Source organism: Penicillium waksmanii (genome assembly GCF_028829765.1).
Source record: "Penicillium waksmanii strain IBT 27052 chromosome Unknown utg000004l:1.0-5674109.0:1.0-5678898.0, whole genome shotgun sequence".
NCBI classification, from domain to species: Eukaryota; Fungi; Ascomycota; class Eurotiomycetes; order Eurotiales; family Aspergillaceae; genus Penicillium; species Penicillium waksmanii.
Window position 1 is genome coordinate 4,557,315 of NW_026643251.1, and position 13,503 is coordinate 4,570,817.

The 13,503-nt window shown below is 48.8% G+C and overlaps 6 protein-coding genes across 6 annotated transcripts; 2 read left to right on the top strand and 4 right to left on the bottom strand.

The window, feature by feature from the left end:
* Positions 1-5: 5 nt before the first annotated feature.
* On the bottom strand, positions 6-812 carry N7481_004519 (ABC transporter C-terminal domain-containing protein; the record flags this gene model as incomplete). Its single annotated transcript, XM_057263738.1, has 1 exon — positions 6-812. The coding sequence occupies one exon, from the start codon at positions 810-812 to the stop codon at positions 6-8; it is 807 nt and encodes a 268-aa protein (XP_057125399.1).
* Positions 813-2,470: 1,658 nt separating this feature from the next.
* N7481_004520 (sugar porter family MFS transporter) lies at positions 2,471-4,561 on the top strand (the record flags this gene model as incomplete). Its single annotated transcript, XM_057263739.1, has 4 exons — positions 2,471-2,846; positions 2,933-3,009; positions 3,073-4,309; positions 4,380-4,561. The coding sequence occupies 4 exons, from the start codon at positions 2,471-2,473 to the stop codon at positions 4,559-4,561; spliced, it is 1,872 nt and encodes a 623-aa protein (XP_057125400.1).
* Positions 4,562-4,889: 328 nt separating this feature from the next.
* N7481_004521 (DUF4149 domain-containing protein) lies at positions 4,890-5,622 on the bottom strand (the record flags this gene model as incomplete). The annotated part of the gene is made up of 4 exons (XM_057263740.1): positions 4,890-5,056; positions 5,123-5,411; positions 5,488-5,521; positions 5,591-5,622. 4 exons carry the CDS (start codon positions 5,620-5,622, stop codon positions 4,890-4,892), a joined length of 522 nt encoding a protein of 173 aa, XP_057125401.1.
* Positions 5,623-5,990: 368 nt separating this feature from the next.
* N7481_004522 (ATP-dependent DNA helicase 2 subunit KU80) lies at positions 5,991-8,712 on the top strand (the record flags this gene model as incomplete). Its single annotated transcript, XM_057263741.1, has 11 exons — positions 5,991-6,119; positions 6,168-6,222; positions 6,285-6,351; positions 6,402-6,469; positions 6,526-6,694; positions 6,747-6,807; positions 6,868-7,371; positions 7,473-7,858; positions 7,916-8,121; positions 8,176-8,645; positions 8,695-8,712. 11 exons carry the CDS (start codon positions 5,991-5,993, stop codon positions 8,710-8,712), a joined length of 2,133 nt encoding a protein of 710 aa, XP_057125402.1.
* Positions 8,713-9,009: 297 nt separating this feature from the next.
* Positions 9,010-10,211, bottom strand: N7481_004523 (Qc-SNARE protein; the record flags this gene model as incomplete). The annotated part of the gene is made up of 2 exons (XM_057263742.1): positions 9,010-9,061; positions 9,124-10,211. The coding sequence occupies 2 exons, from the start codon at positions 10,209-10,211 to the stop codon at positions 9,010-9,012; spliced, it is 1,140 nt and encodes a 379-aa protein (XP_057125403.1).
* Positions 10,212-10,463: 252 nt separating this feature from the next.
* On the bottom strand, positions 10,464-11,811 carry N7481_004524 (SIP1 domain-containing protein; the record flags this gene model as incomplete). The annotated part of the gene is made up of 2 exons (XM_057263743.1): positions 10,464-11,475; positions 11,600-11,811. The coding sequence occupies 2 exons, from the start codon at positions 11,809-11,811 to the stop codon at positions 10,464-10,466; spliced, it is 1,224 nt and encodes a 407-aa protein (XP_057125404.1).
* Positions 11,812-13,503: the final 1,692 nt, after the last annotated feature.

Consider the following 13,503-nt stretch of genomic DNA (forward strand, 5'->3'; position numbering starts at 1 on the left):
GCATATCAGTCTTCTCCAGTACTGACATCATCGGTCTCAGAGGTCTCAAGCGAAGCCTCCAAAGTCCTCCCAATGTCCGAGAAGGCCTTGGAAGTTTCTCTGGGAAGTTCCCTAAGCCGCTCGTGGAATTTCCTCCAGCGCGCCATAGCCTCGTCAATTCGATCTTGGTTGGTGAGGTCCTCCAAATCTTGTACACCGCTGTCGAACTTTTCAAACTTCGCATGCAGTCTCTGGATCGATTCTTCGATCTTTGCAAACTTCTGATCCAACTGGCGCAGCATATGATTACCTATCACGGGTAAAGTACCTGTGTATAGGTACAAGAGCCGCTCCATGTATTCGCGCTGGTCATAGTGGCTCTTAAGTTCGTTGGCGCGGTCTTCATTGTGGTACAGTACTAGCTTCGCCAGTATACCGAAATTCACAATCATCAGAACCAGCATGACTCTCTCGAAGGAATTTTCTTGCTCTCTCCTTCGCCCATTCGGTGTCAATGGGACTGACAGAGGCTTTGGGGTTCGATTTTCGGACGCAATAAAGCTATGGTTGATGGGGGTTGGCGTATCAAATACCCCCGGAGCTCTGTACGTATGGATTGGATGCAACGAGCTTTGTATTCCCAGAGCTTCGGAAGAAACGTTGGCGGGCAGAAGATCGCCCAGAGCATACGCCGAACCGGCTAATTGAAGGCTGCTCAGTGTGCGCTGGGCGAGGGAGCTAGGAGGTCGAATGCTTGTGAATGGTATCTCTCCGTGAAAATACCCCCAGAGACTTGAGCCCAGGAACACAATAGTTGGGAATATGACTTTCATGTTAATGGTTGTAGTGGGGGTTTTGAGATGTCAAAAAGTCGCCTGGTTTCTAAACAATTCAAGGTCAGCTTTGGGCGATTTTCTTATATTGTTCTGAAGCTCAGCAGTTGCAGTTTGCCCTTTCAACCATTGTAGCTCAAAACATGCTTTCAAGTAATCTGCTGTAAGAGAGATGCCAATCAATGAAGGTAGAGTACATTTCATTGACTAAAGCTCTGAGATATGCCTCTAGCCAGTTTTACTATCTACTTTGACATGGTTTTTCTGCAGAGACACGGCAATATTCGTGCATGATACTACACGTCATTGGATCAAATTTAACATGAAAGAAATAGTGGGATTGGATTAACCATTGTAGAATTGTATTGGTTGTCAATGAAGACGCCGTTTGCCATGTGTTACATTATCTACTGGATAGCCTCTCTCGCCTCTTTCCCCCACTACTATACACTACTATTAGTACATATACTACTATTCTTATGTCATCTATTCCAGTATCCCACGTACGCAAACACATTTTGGTTGCATAGACGTTGACCATCTTAGCAATATTCCGTTCGCTAGTAGCCCTTTTCCGTGAACACCAAAAAATTCCCAAGGATCTCAAAGGCTTCTTGGGGGATCCAGAAAGGCGACACTCAGAACACGAAGTACTACTAGTAAGGGGATGGGGATTAAACATTCTGCGGGGGCGGGCTTGGCACCGGAAGGCGTTATTCGGCGGTGGTTCCGGACGCCATTCCAAAAAGCCTGCTTGAGAAGTTGAATGGCGGCCCCAGCCCGCTCCGTCAGTGGCGCTGATCCTCAGACGACAATCCTGGGGCAAAAAGAACGAAACATGAAAGTATCTGACTTCAAACTCAGAGCAAAAAGGACACAGAAAAGCTTAGGCCCCCATCGAATCGGCCTCTTCGTCGAATGGAACTGGCTGCTGTATAGAAACTCTGACGTAATCGACAAAATTGGCCTGCATGATAGGCTCAACCGGTGGTGATCATTTCCTGGTTTCTTACCGACGATGCTTCGTGTTGCTTGCAATTGCTTACTCCTGAGTGATTTCACTTGGCTTGGGCCAGTAGTTTCGCGTGGTCGTTCTACATAAGTGTATTGCTACAACCAGGCCTACCATACAAGTGGCATCAATTTGCGTGGTGATCCACCCAGTGTGGAGTTACATCTGACGACCCACCCCCATACTATGTATCTCCGCATCGCCCGATGACCCAGTGAGAGGGTCGTGCTCCCAATGTTTCTATGACCTCTCGGACAATAACTTACGCGGTGATTGATCAGGATTTGACAGGGAAGATGCGCCTCATAGGGTCATGCCAGGCGCGGTAACATGGATCCAGTAGGGTATAGTTTTCCATTTGCAGCCCATACCAAAACGAAGACACGAAGAAGAACCAATTGGCAAGACCTGGTTCGGAATTTCTGGTGCCAGCGACATCCATAGCGCAATATTCTATCTAGGAATGAAACCCAGTTGGAGCGGCACAATGCATAAAAGCCTGATGTCCCCCAGAATCCTATTTAGCCCCCATTCCCCTTCTGAAAGCGTGAAGGATTTCCCCGCATTGTCTCTAAACGGATCTTCTCTGCTACTGAGGCAAATCTCTCACATAGCCTGCTATTTTGTGGCACCCACATAACCCAACATGACGAAGGAAAAGGTCGAGGACCCAGTTCTGGAGTCCAATCCCAAGGATGAAAACCCACCATCCTATACCCATAAAGAGAAGACGGACTATGGAGAGCCTGATTTGGAAGATCGTGGGCGTGGCCACATGAATGCTGTCTTCGAGAACCCTCTCGCCGGCATTCCACGCGAGCAGCTCTTCAAACAGGTTGAAGAATTTTGTCAGCAATGGGGCCTCATGTCAGATCTGGAAACTTTCAAGAAAGGCGCACTTGCCTCACAAGCTCCGGAGTCTGCCACGACACTGCCGGAACTGAATGATTCAGAAAGAGAAGCCCTGAAGCGTGAGCATACGCACAAGTGGAGCCAGCCATTTCAGCTCTACTTCCTAGCAAGTGAGTCGGCGACGATATTCTGCGAGACTATTTACAGCATGTCCCTATCAACATTGTAAAATGCTAATAATATTACTTGCTTCTAGTTATGTGCTCTGCTGCTGCTGCTGTGCAAGGTATGGATGAGACGGTCAATAATGGAGCCCAAGCTATCTACTTGAAGGTAACTTGCATCATGCACTCTAATTGATGGCTGGATTAAATGGCTGACTGATTAATGATATAGCGACTTGGTATTGAGAATAGTGACAATCTTACCGGACTCGTTGTTGGCGCACCTTACTTGGCTTGTGCAGTCCTTGGCTGCTGGCTAACCGAGCCACTCAATCGATACTTCGCTCGTCGGGGTACGATATTTATTTCCTGCTTTATTGCGGCTGTAGCCTCGATCTGGGAAGGTTTCTGCAATTCATGGGTGAATCTTTTTATGGCTCGGTTTGTTCTTGGGCTAGGCATTGGCTCAAAGTCTTCGACCGTCCCTGTCTACGCTGCCGAGTGCTCACCGGCTCCAATTAGAGGTGCTCTAGTGATGATGTGGCAGATGTGGACGGCATTTGGTATTATGCTTGGAAATATCATGGGTGTGGCCTTTTTGAATGTTGGAAATGACCTGAACTGGCGCCTAATGCTTGGCTCGACGGTGGTCCTTCCATTAATAGTTTGCAGTCAAGTCTATCTCTGCCCTGAGTCCCCAAGGTGGCTGATCCAGCATGACAAGATACCCAAGGCTTATGAAAACTTCAAGATCCTACGTCCCACTGAAATCCAAGCTGCCCGAGATCTCTATTACGCCTACATGGGGGTTCAGCTGGAGCGGAAAATTAATCGGGGCAAAAACTTTTTCACTATGTTCATGGAGCTTTTCACCGTCCCGAGAAACCGCCGTGCCACTCTGGCAACCTGGATTGTGATGTTCATGCAGCAGTTCTGTGGCGTTAATGTCATCGCCTACTACTCGACCACCATCTTCCAGGACTCCGGGTATGGATTGTCGACTGCGCTTCTTGCCTCCATGGGTACCGGTATTCTTAATTGGGTATTCGCACTTCCGGCCGTTTTTACCATTGATACATGGGGACGTCGCAATCTCCTTTTGTTTACATTCCCGTTCTTAGCTATTTTCCTCCTCTGGTCCGGCTTCTCCTTCTGGATCGAGGCAGATGACCCAGAGAGCAAGAAGCGAGTGGCGATGGTCACTACTGGCATGTACTTGTTTGAAATCTTCTATTCCCCTGGTGAAGGGCCTGTTCCCTTTACTTACTCCGCCGAAGCATTTCCTCTACATGTTCGCGAGGTTGGCATGTCATGGGCCACGGCCACGACCTGGTGCTTCAACTTTATTCTTTCCTTTACCTGGCCTCATCTCCTTACAGCATTCAAGCCCCAAGGGGCTTTTGGCTGGTATGCAGCTTGGTGTCTTATTGGCTGGGTTCTAGTCTTGCTTTTCGTTCCAGAGACCAAGGGTGAGTACTTTTTCGTATTTTTCTTGTATTTTCAAACCGAGTAATCTCTGCTGATCAATTTTCTGTATAGCTCTCACACTAGAGGAACTGGATCAAGTGTTTTCTGTTCCGACTAGAAAGCATGCTTCATACCAACTGAAAAATGCTTGGTGGCATTTCAGGGTCTGGGTTCTTCGTCAGAAGCTGGAACCGCTGCCAAAGTTCTACCAGGGTGCCCAACACCTTGCAGAAGTTGGCAATACTGCCTCTTAAGTAAATCAGAATTAATTTACTTCGTGGCTGGAATATTACTCTTACTGTTTCTGCAATTTCTCTTGAGCTGAATTATTGCTGACTGTTTTGCGCGTTTTAATGTTTGCCAATCTGTTGTGGAAATTTTTCATTGTCGGAGAAGAGAATACGCCAACAAAATTGACAAACCGAACAAGTCGACACTCTCCACGGTGGTTTTCGATATGCTAGCAGCACTTCAATTTGAAAATAGTATCGCTTGGATATATAATACAGTATGCAGTATGTTCATCATTTGTTGGGCGTACTGTGGGTGCGATGATCTGCAAGCTCGGGGGTGCCTCTTAATTTACTCCAATCTCTTGCTCAGAACAGCACCGTAGTAGACTGTTGCGATAAAGCTAACCATGTTGACCAGGCTGGACATTCCATGGATACGTCCGAATCTCTTATTAAGGGTCACCATCTCCTTAGAATGGGGAGCAGGGTCGTAGCTCCGTTTGCCATCGCGGGTTTCTGCATGGGTTAGCTGACCATCACCATGCAACATATTGCCCAATATTCCTTAAAGTAGACACTTACCTTGGTGCTTGCGCTCTCGCATGATCTTGGTTGTTAGGGGGCGCAACACGAACATGTTGATCAAGCCAGTGATGGCAACAGTGGCCATCGGCAAGAACGTGTTCAACCGGTTCTCGGAGGCCAAAAGCCCAGAAACACCGAGCGCTTGGCCTCCTCGGCTAGCTGTCAGAGCCACAACGACTGGAAGCGCGGTCTGCATAGAGAAATAGACGGGGAAGATGGCGGTCTGCAGGCTTGCAAACTGTGGCCGCGGCAAGGCGCGGAAGGCCACGATCCCGCCTACGAAGGACTAATAAAGAGTTAGAAATGCTTTTTGGTCATATCCATGCCGAATTCTTAGATGAATAACGGCGCGTCAGGCATACCTGGAAGAACTGGGTGCCCAGCAGGGTACCATAGCTGGAAGATTGTCAGTACGTGATTCTAGTCCGATGACTGCTACTGATGGTGACTCTTTGGGCAACAAACCTGAGAATGTGATAAGGGCGAGGATCATTCATTATGGCGTACGACTATAATCCGATATGGAAAATGGGAAATAGTCGATCTTCTTGGTGGCAGACTTTAATCACTTTGAGTTGAACGTGGGGATGGATTTCGATGGGAAGTGGGACCACCCGGCGGATAAAGCCACGCTCTCACGTGGGTATATTCCATATTGCCACAGCAGTAATTGCCGGTCAACCAACTAACTCCACGTCTATATGAATAATCGCACGCTGATCAAGTGATGTCATGTGCTCGCGCGCCAGCCTAAACGAAAAAGGAAATATCACGCGTCTGCCTGGCTCTACACTAGGAGCCTCATCTCATCGTCTTTTTCACTTTTTTTTTCCACATCTCCCTTTTCTTGCGGTGTTCAGATCCAATGGCTCAAAAGGAGGCAACTATTTACATTGTCGACGTGGGCAGGTCCATGGGCGAACGCCGTCATGGCCGCTCCGTCACAGATCTGGAGTGGGCCATGCAGTATGTCTGGGACAAGATCACCACCACGGTACGCGTGTTCTTTCGATATTCATGAACATCACTCACCAAAATTTAGGTTGGAAATGGTCGAAAGACAGCGAACGTTTCGGTTCTTGCTCTGCGTTCAGATGGTAGGCATTTCCATGCCATGTCATTCGTTTCCACCCGCGCGAGTCTAACTAGACAATTTCAGACACGTCAAATGAGCTCCGAGAGGACGCACATAATTCGAACATCTCGGTTCTTTCGAGATTAGGACAGTATGTTGCCTATTGGTACTTGGAAAAGTACACGACTGACCCTCGTCTAGAGTTCTCATGCCTGATATCCGAAGCCTGCGTGATTCCATCAAACCCAGCAATACAAACCGGGGCGACGGTACATGAAAGCTCCCCCTCATATGGACATAAACCAGCAGGCTGACTCTAATTAAGCCATTTCTGCCATTGTCGTTGCTATTACAATGATCAATGAATTTACCAGAACGCTTAAGTACAAGCGGAAGATCGTCCTGGTCACAAACGGTACTGGGCCAATGAGCGACAATGGCCTTGAGGAGATCCAAAAGAAAATTGTCAGTGATGGGATTGAATTGGCTATTCTGTGAGTGAATTACTATGTGTCATTGCTGTTGTACCCGACTGATATTATCCAGGGGAGCTGATTTCGACGATCCGGAGTACGGGGTAAAGGAGGAGGATAAAGATCCCCACAAGGTAAGATTTACCCCCACAAAAATGGTGGGAATCCTGCTCATGCTCTTTGCAAATTCACAGGCACAAAATGAGAGCCTGCTTCGCGGATTCGCTGAAGGTTGCGAGGGGACCTATGGAACCCTAGAGGAGGCTATCGCTGAATTAGAAACCCCTCGGATTAAAGCCGTCAATCCCATGCCATCTTTCAAAGGCATGCTCAGACTTGGTGATTCTCAGAAATACGATACAGCTGTACAGATTCCGGTTGAACGTTATCCCCGAACATACGTCGCCCGCCCGCCGTCTGCCAGCTCTTTTGTCCCCGTCTCCAAAACTACACAGGAAGAGGAAGGAGACCAGAAGCCAAGTCATGGCGATGCTCTTACCGCTGTGAGAATGGCACGAACTTACCAAGTTGACGATCCCTCTGCGGTTGGTGGCAAAGTTGATGTTGAGCGTGATGACCTCGCAAAGGGTTATGAGTATGGCCGGACAGCTGTCCACATCAGCCAAATAGATGAGAACATTACGAGATTAGACACATTCGCCTGTCTGGATCTCATCGGCTTCATCAGCCAGGACAAGGTACAACATCATCATCATCATCATCATCATCATCATCATCATCATCATCATCATCATCACCATCATCCGATCGAACTTCGACTAAACTAACTGCTCTACAGTACGATCGATACCTGCACATCTCCAATGCTAACATTATCATTCCGGAACGTGCGAATGATAAGGCTTCTCTGGCACTGTCGTCTTTCACTCACGCCTTACACCTATCGTCTTTCTATGCTGTTGCTCGAATGGTCACCAAGGAGAATCGAGCCCCTCTGGTGGTCCTGCTTGCACCGTCCATCAATGCAGGTTATGAATGCCTCGTTGAGGTACAGCTTCCTTTTTCGGAAGATGTTCGATCGTACCAATTTCCACCGCTGGACAAGGTGATCACCGTATCCGGCAAAACTATCTCCGAGCACCGAAATCTCCCAAATCAAGACCTCCAAGAAGCAATGGATAATTATGTTGATAGTATGGAGCTGGACCACAAGGATGAACTTGGGTGAGTGGTCTGATCAGAGGACCCTGGTACACTACTGACAAAAAGGATCAATCGTAGGAATGATGTGCTGCCCATCGATGAATCTTTCTCTCCGCTACTACACCGGATCGAGTCGGCAGTGCGGTATCGCGCAGTGCACCCAGACAACCCCATTCTTGAGTCGCCTGAAATCCTCACCAAATTCGCACATCCTGATGAGGAGCTTGTGAAGAACTCAGCGTCCTCCCTTGAGAACTTGATCTCTAAAGCGGATGTTAAGAAAGGTAACTTCTATTCTGGTTTAACCAACGGATTCCTTGCTAACCACATTATTTTAGTTCCTCCCAAGACTAAAGGACGCAAGCGCCAACGCGAAACGGAGAAGCCTCTTTCCGGTCTGGACGTCGACGCTCTTCTCAACCAAGAGCCAAAGCGTGCCAACATATCGCCCGATAATGCTATCCCGGAGTTCAAACAGATGTTGTCCCGTGCAGAAAATATTGAAACCATTAATGGTGCCGTCAAACAACTATGTGCCATCATCGAATCACAGATCAAGAACAGTCTGGGCGACGCCAACTATGATCGTGTTGTGGAAGAATTGGGGACTCTGCGTGACGAGCTGGTTGACTACGAAGAGCCTGCGCTTTACAACGATTTCTTGCGCTCATTAAAGTCAAAGATATTGCTAGAGGAACTCGGTGGCGATCGACGAGAGCTGTGGTGGCTGTTGCGAAGAAGCAAGATTGGTCTTATTGACCGGAAGGCCTCTGATCGATCTGAGGTCTCAGAGGAAGAGGCAAAGGAAGTGAGTAAATCAACCCCAAGCTAACAAAATGATACTAACGCATCCGCAGTTCCTTTCTCCTAATTGAAACTCTGGGTATGAACTATGAACTATTAACCACAAGCATGAACTTGCACTTCTTTTAGCACAATTCACGAGAATGGCAGCATCAAATAATGCCCTCAAGAGAAAAACCTTATGATCTTGTAGATTTTCAACACTATCAACATTTCGCGCATAGGGTATAGTAAATCAAGATAACAGCAATGTAGCACCATGATATCCGTGCCAATGAACGCTCGAACCCCTCCTCAATGTTTTAAGAAAACAGCGGAGTCTATGAAAAATTTCGGTAAAGGAAGAATATGCAGCTTTCGCTTGATCATTATGAGATCTTGCCGAGGCGCTTTTTACCAACATCGAGCTTGGCCTTGAGTCTAGAATAGTCGTTAGCACGTCAAGGTGCGAGTAGTTCGGGGGAGGGGGGGGGGGGACGAACCGATCAGTGTCCTCATCCGCCAACCTCAACAGGTCATTATGCACTTCCAGCTCTTCATGAATAGCCTGCCCCAGCTCTCTCTGTCTGATGATAATCTTCAACAATTCGTCCACGTTCTGGTCCTGATCCTGCATCGTTTGTTTTTGCAGCTGCAGTACTCCCTGGTTGTCAAGCTCACGCGTCCGCTCCGTTTCTTTACCGAGAACTCTTCCAGGGCGAGCGGGCGTTCGGCGCCCATTGTTTGCACTGTCGATCTTCCCAAAAAGTTCCTCCTTGTCCTTGTCTGGCATCGCGGCGACCGCGCTATCCAGTCGGGTCTTGGTTGCCATAGCTTGCAACAGGTCTTCCAGGCCATCTTTTTCCTTGCGCGCATTTATGAGAAGATCTTTCCGACGGCGCAGTTCGCCCTCTCCTAGGCTGGACGAAGTAGACTGGCCGGATTGGGACCCGCGGCTGCTCAGGATCCTCAGGCCTTCCTCCAGGTGCCCGAGCATCGTACCCGCGCGTACAAGACTGCTCTTCGCCTGGGCGGAACTCTCATGTTGCTTCGAAGGAATAGTCTCTTGGTCACGACGAGAAAGTTGGAGGCGGGCGTCATGTAGGTGTGTTTTCATGTCGCGGTGGTAATCGAGCCATAGTGTTGGGTCGGTGATCGGGCCGTTGGATGCGGAACCAGGATCTGTGATCGCGGCATGTAACCGATTCGAGGTGTTCTTTGCGCCGTTCGAGGAGGCGACGGCAGCTGTGGGGAGGTTCAGAAACGCCCTCCAGGCAGAAGAGGTGCGCCAGCGGCCATCGGGCGATTCATTGATTGCTTGGAGGTACTCTTCCAGCCCACGGCGACGATCTTCTCGAAAGCTTTGGTTTGAGACAGTGTTCGAGAACCAGGACTTTGAAGGGAGGGACACTGGTGGCGGTTCACTGGTCTGGGTGATTAGAGAGGCATGAAAAGCGGAGAAGTCGGAGTAGCGCTTGGAGACGGTGAAAGAGCGAAGTGGGAGGCGGAGAGTGATGTGGTAGACTGTGTGAGGGGGAGATGTGGGTGAGAGACTGGTGGTCGGAATGGCGATCTCAACGGTTGGCGCCATGGCTGGGGTGGTGGGATGTAAGGAGAGAAGAAGGGAAGAAGGGAAGAAGCTATTGAGACTACTAGATGGTCCTCGGGGCCACACGCATGACGCAAGGCACCCGAAACGGTTTAGTCCCGTCACGCTCAAGTATACAAATGATATAGTACAAAGTTGACAAGCTGCCGGTTGCTGGCGACTCTGCAGTAAACATAAAGAAAAATTTGTTTAATCATACTGTACAATTTTGCAAATGGGGTATATGTTTAAAAATTAGGGTGTGTTTTGCGCTCCAGTCCAAACCTCTCGTGTCTCCAAGAGATCTCGCTGCCCAAAGAATTCGCCCACGACAGTGATGATCATATCGAGCATGGCACGGATTTGTTTCACCCGAGTCTCCATATTGGAAGTATCCTCCGGTATAGCGTCCTCGCAAGCTTGTAGCCTGGCCTGTAACCTCGCCTTTGCCGCCACCAGTTCGTCTGGTTGGTCGGCATCACTAGGCATCTCCACGTCATGTGTATCCGATTCTTCAGCTTTGTGCTCAGTTGATAGAGCTACTGGCTCCTCTTGGCCATCTTTATCATACCCTTCGGGATTTGAATCTTCTTCATAGGCCTCCTCTTCCTCGGCTTCCTCGTCCTCCTCTTCTGCCTCTCGAACCTTTTCAAGAATCTTCGCGGCTCGTTTCCCGAGATCGCGTATCTCACCCACTTCCTCTGTAGAAAGTTCTCCAACTTCGCGACATTTTCCCAGTAGGCCCCATACCCAGGCACCCAGGCGCCTTATGCCCGCGGTATCGCCACTTCGTACATTATCCGACAGCCCTCGCGCGATCACCTGCAACACACTCAGCACACTCTCCGAGTCCATACAGGCAAGCTGCACCATCTGAGGATCAACCGCGAGGGTCAGGCGTCGCCATTCCTTGCGTGCCGGTGCATGATTTCGGGGGAGGCTGATAGGGTGCGAGTCGTCGAGGCTGGCGATCGCCGTGGCGGGAGGGGTACACCTCAAGGTGGATCGGAGGAGCAAGAATCGGTGTCGGAGAAGATTATAGTAGGAATCTTGAGCTTCGGGGTATACTTTTTCAAGATGTGTGAGCGATTTTTCGTCGGAATTCGCGGGGGCGACGTAGGCTTCGTCCATGTAGAAACCGGCTTTGAAAGGCAACTTTTGCCGATCGCGTGCACTCGAATTCACCGGAGCATTTGAATTTGATGTTGCTGGGGCCGTTTGGGAGCTTTCGGCGATGAATAGCGAGGGCATTGCATTCGCTTCGGATCTAGATTGGATCATTGTGTCAGAATCAAATCTGCGATGAAGAAAAGATGGGATGGCTGAGCGAGAAGAGCGTTCTTTAGCACGCGCTCGGGCATCGGGCATCGGGCTTGAAGAGGGAGACTCACCGAACCATGCGTAAATACTCCAATCCATCATCTGCTGGGCCATAGAAGAGCTCGTCCCCAGCGTCGTCCAAGCCTGGGAACGCGTTCTTCTGACCGTAGACGGGGTGACTCCGTGGCTGTTCATGAGGTGTCGCTCCATCGCCGGCATCCTCGTGTATACGAGGGCGCTTGGGTGCGGGTGCCGACATGGGTGTCTTGCGCTTGTTAGGCATTCAAGGTGTTGGAGGAGTTCGAGGAGAAAGGTTGAGGCAGCTTGATCCAGGCCGGGCGGCTTTCTCCCATTATTAAGTGGGCCCACTGGGCTTATCGCCACTGAATCTACGATAAGCTGGCCTCCCCGTGCTGACTGTGCCAAGACAGACTATAAAGGACCTCGAGATGTGAAATGTAAATTTTTGGCATCATTTTCTTCGATCAAAACGGCCATTCAACATGTTCAACATGAATGCATCAAATACCCTGGGCTCTAGATTCGAACCCGAGGCCTTACGGATCGTGACAGTATCATCATAGAATACGCTCTTTCCTTCTGAAGCCACCCCGAGGAAAGATGAAGTCATTGTGTCAACAACCCATCACCTAGAGATGAAATGCATAGCAACTGAGGGATTGGAGTATTTTTGAGACTAGCATACAGTCTGCTCGGGCTGAAGTATTGATACTGCAAGTTTGAAATGATGAATATAGAAGAATTGGGGGATATGGTGGATTTTGTTGAATGTATGGTAATGGTGGTGGTATTCCGCGAAGGGTAGGGGGACCATTATATATATCGGGCACAATGCCTTTTGCCACTGTCGCCTACAACGCCCCCAAGCGATTATTTATTCCCGAAAAAATAACGATAAAACCGAGTAAATCCACGAGAATCATTCCCCCACTCCAATTATTCTTTGAGAGACATGGGTGGAAATCCTTCGAGTTGGCGTGTGTGTGTGGGGTTCACGTTGGTGTTGGTGTTGGTGTTAGCGTTCTGAGAGGCCTTTTACCATGTCGACTACAATACCCCCAGGCGATTATTTAATTTTGGAAAAAAAATGATAAAATTAAGAAAATTCAGGAGAATCATTTACGTACTTTGATTATTTTTAAGAGACATGGGTGAAAATTCTTCAAGTTGGCGTTCCGGTGCATGAGGGTGGAGGCTTTTTAACATATCGCCTACGACGCCCCCCAGCGAGTTTTTTTTTTCTTGAAAAAGTAATTATAAAATGGAGAAAATTCCGGAGAGGAATTCTTACACTTTCATTATTTTTTGAAAGATTTGGGTGGAAGGAAATTCATGCCCGCGACAGCGCGTAGACATGCAGTCGAAATTAGCAGCAACCCTGGCCGTGCAGACGCACAGACCCATCCCCAAAGGACCAATGGTGATCATGGAGACCCCTGAAAATTTGAAGTATTTTTAGTAAGCAATGCGGGGATCCCCACTATGTACTCCGTACTACTAACTAGTAGATGATGGGGGAGATTCATCGGAGATCCACATACTATTTTCAGAAACCAAGTGTTCGATAAGAATCGGTAACGAGTGGTAATAGGTACAGCTGAGGGTGAGTGGCGTAGTGGTTTAATCGACCACTGCTGCATTAAAGCGAGTCCTCAGCACCTGCCTTGTTGTGCGCTCCGGCGCGATACAACCTGGTGGGTGGGTCCCCGGTGCACCTGATGTCCTCAGGAAAAGCCAGGCTAGGTGGGCAACTGCCTACGCCTCCGGCAGCATCGGATCCCGAAAATCCTCACAAGAGGGTTTTATAGCCTGGACCACCCCTTCGGGGGTTGGGAAGGGTGAATTTTTTCCTTTTTTTCCTTTTTTTCCGTTCCCCTTTTCCATGACTTTCCTTCCACCAACTCACCATTAACAGGTCGACTCCATGACCAATTAATGAAATTGATCTCCGTTT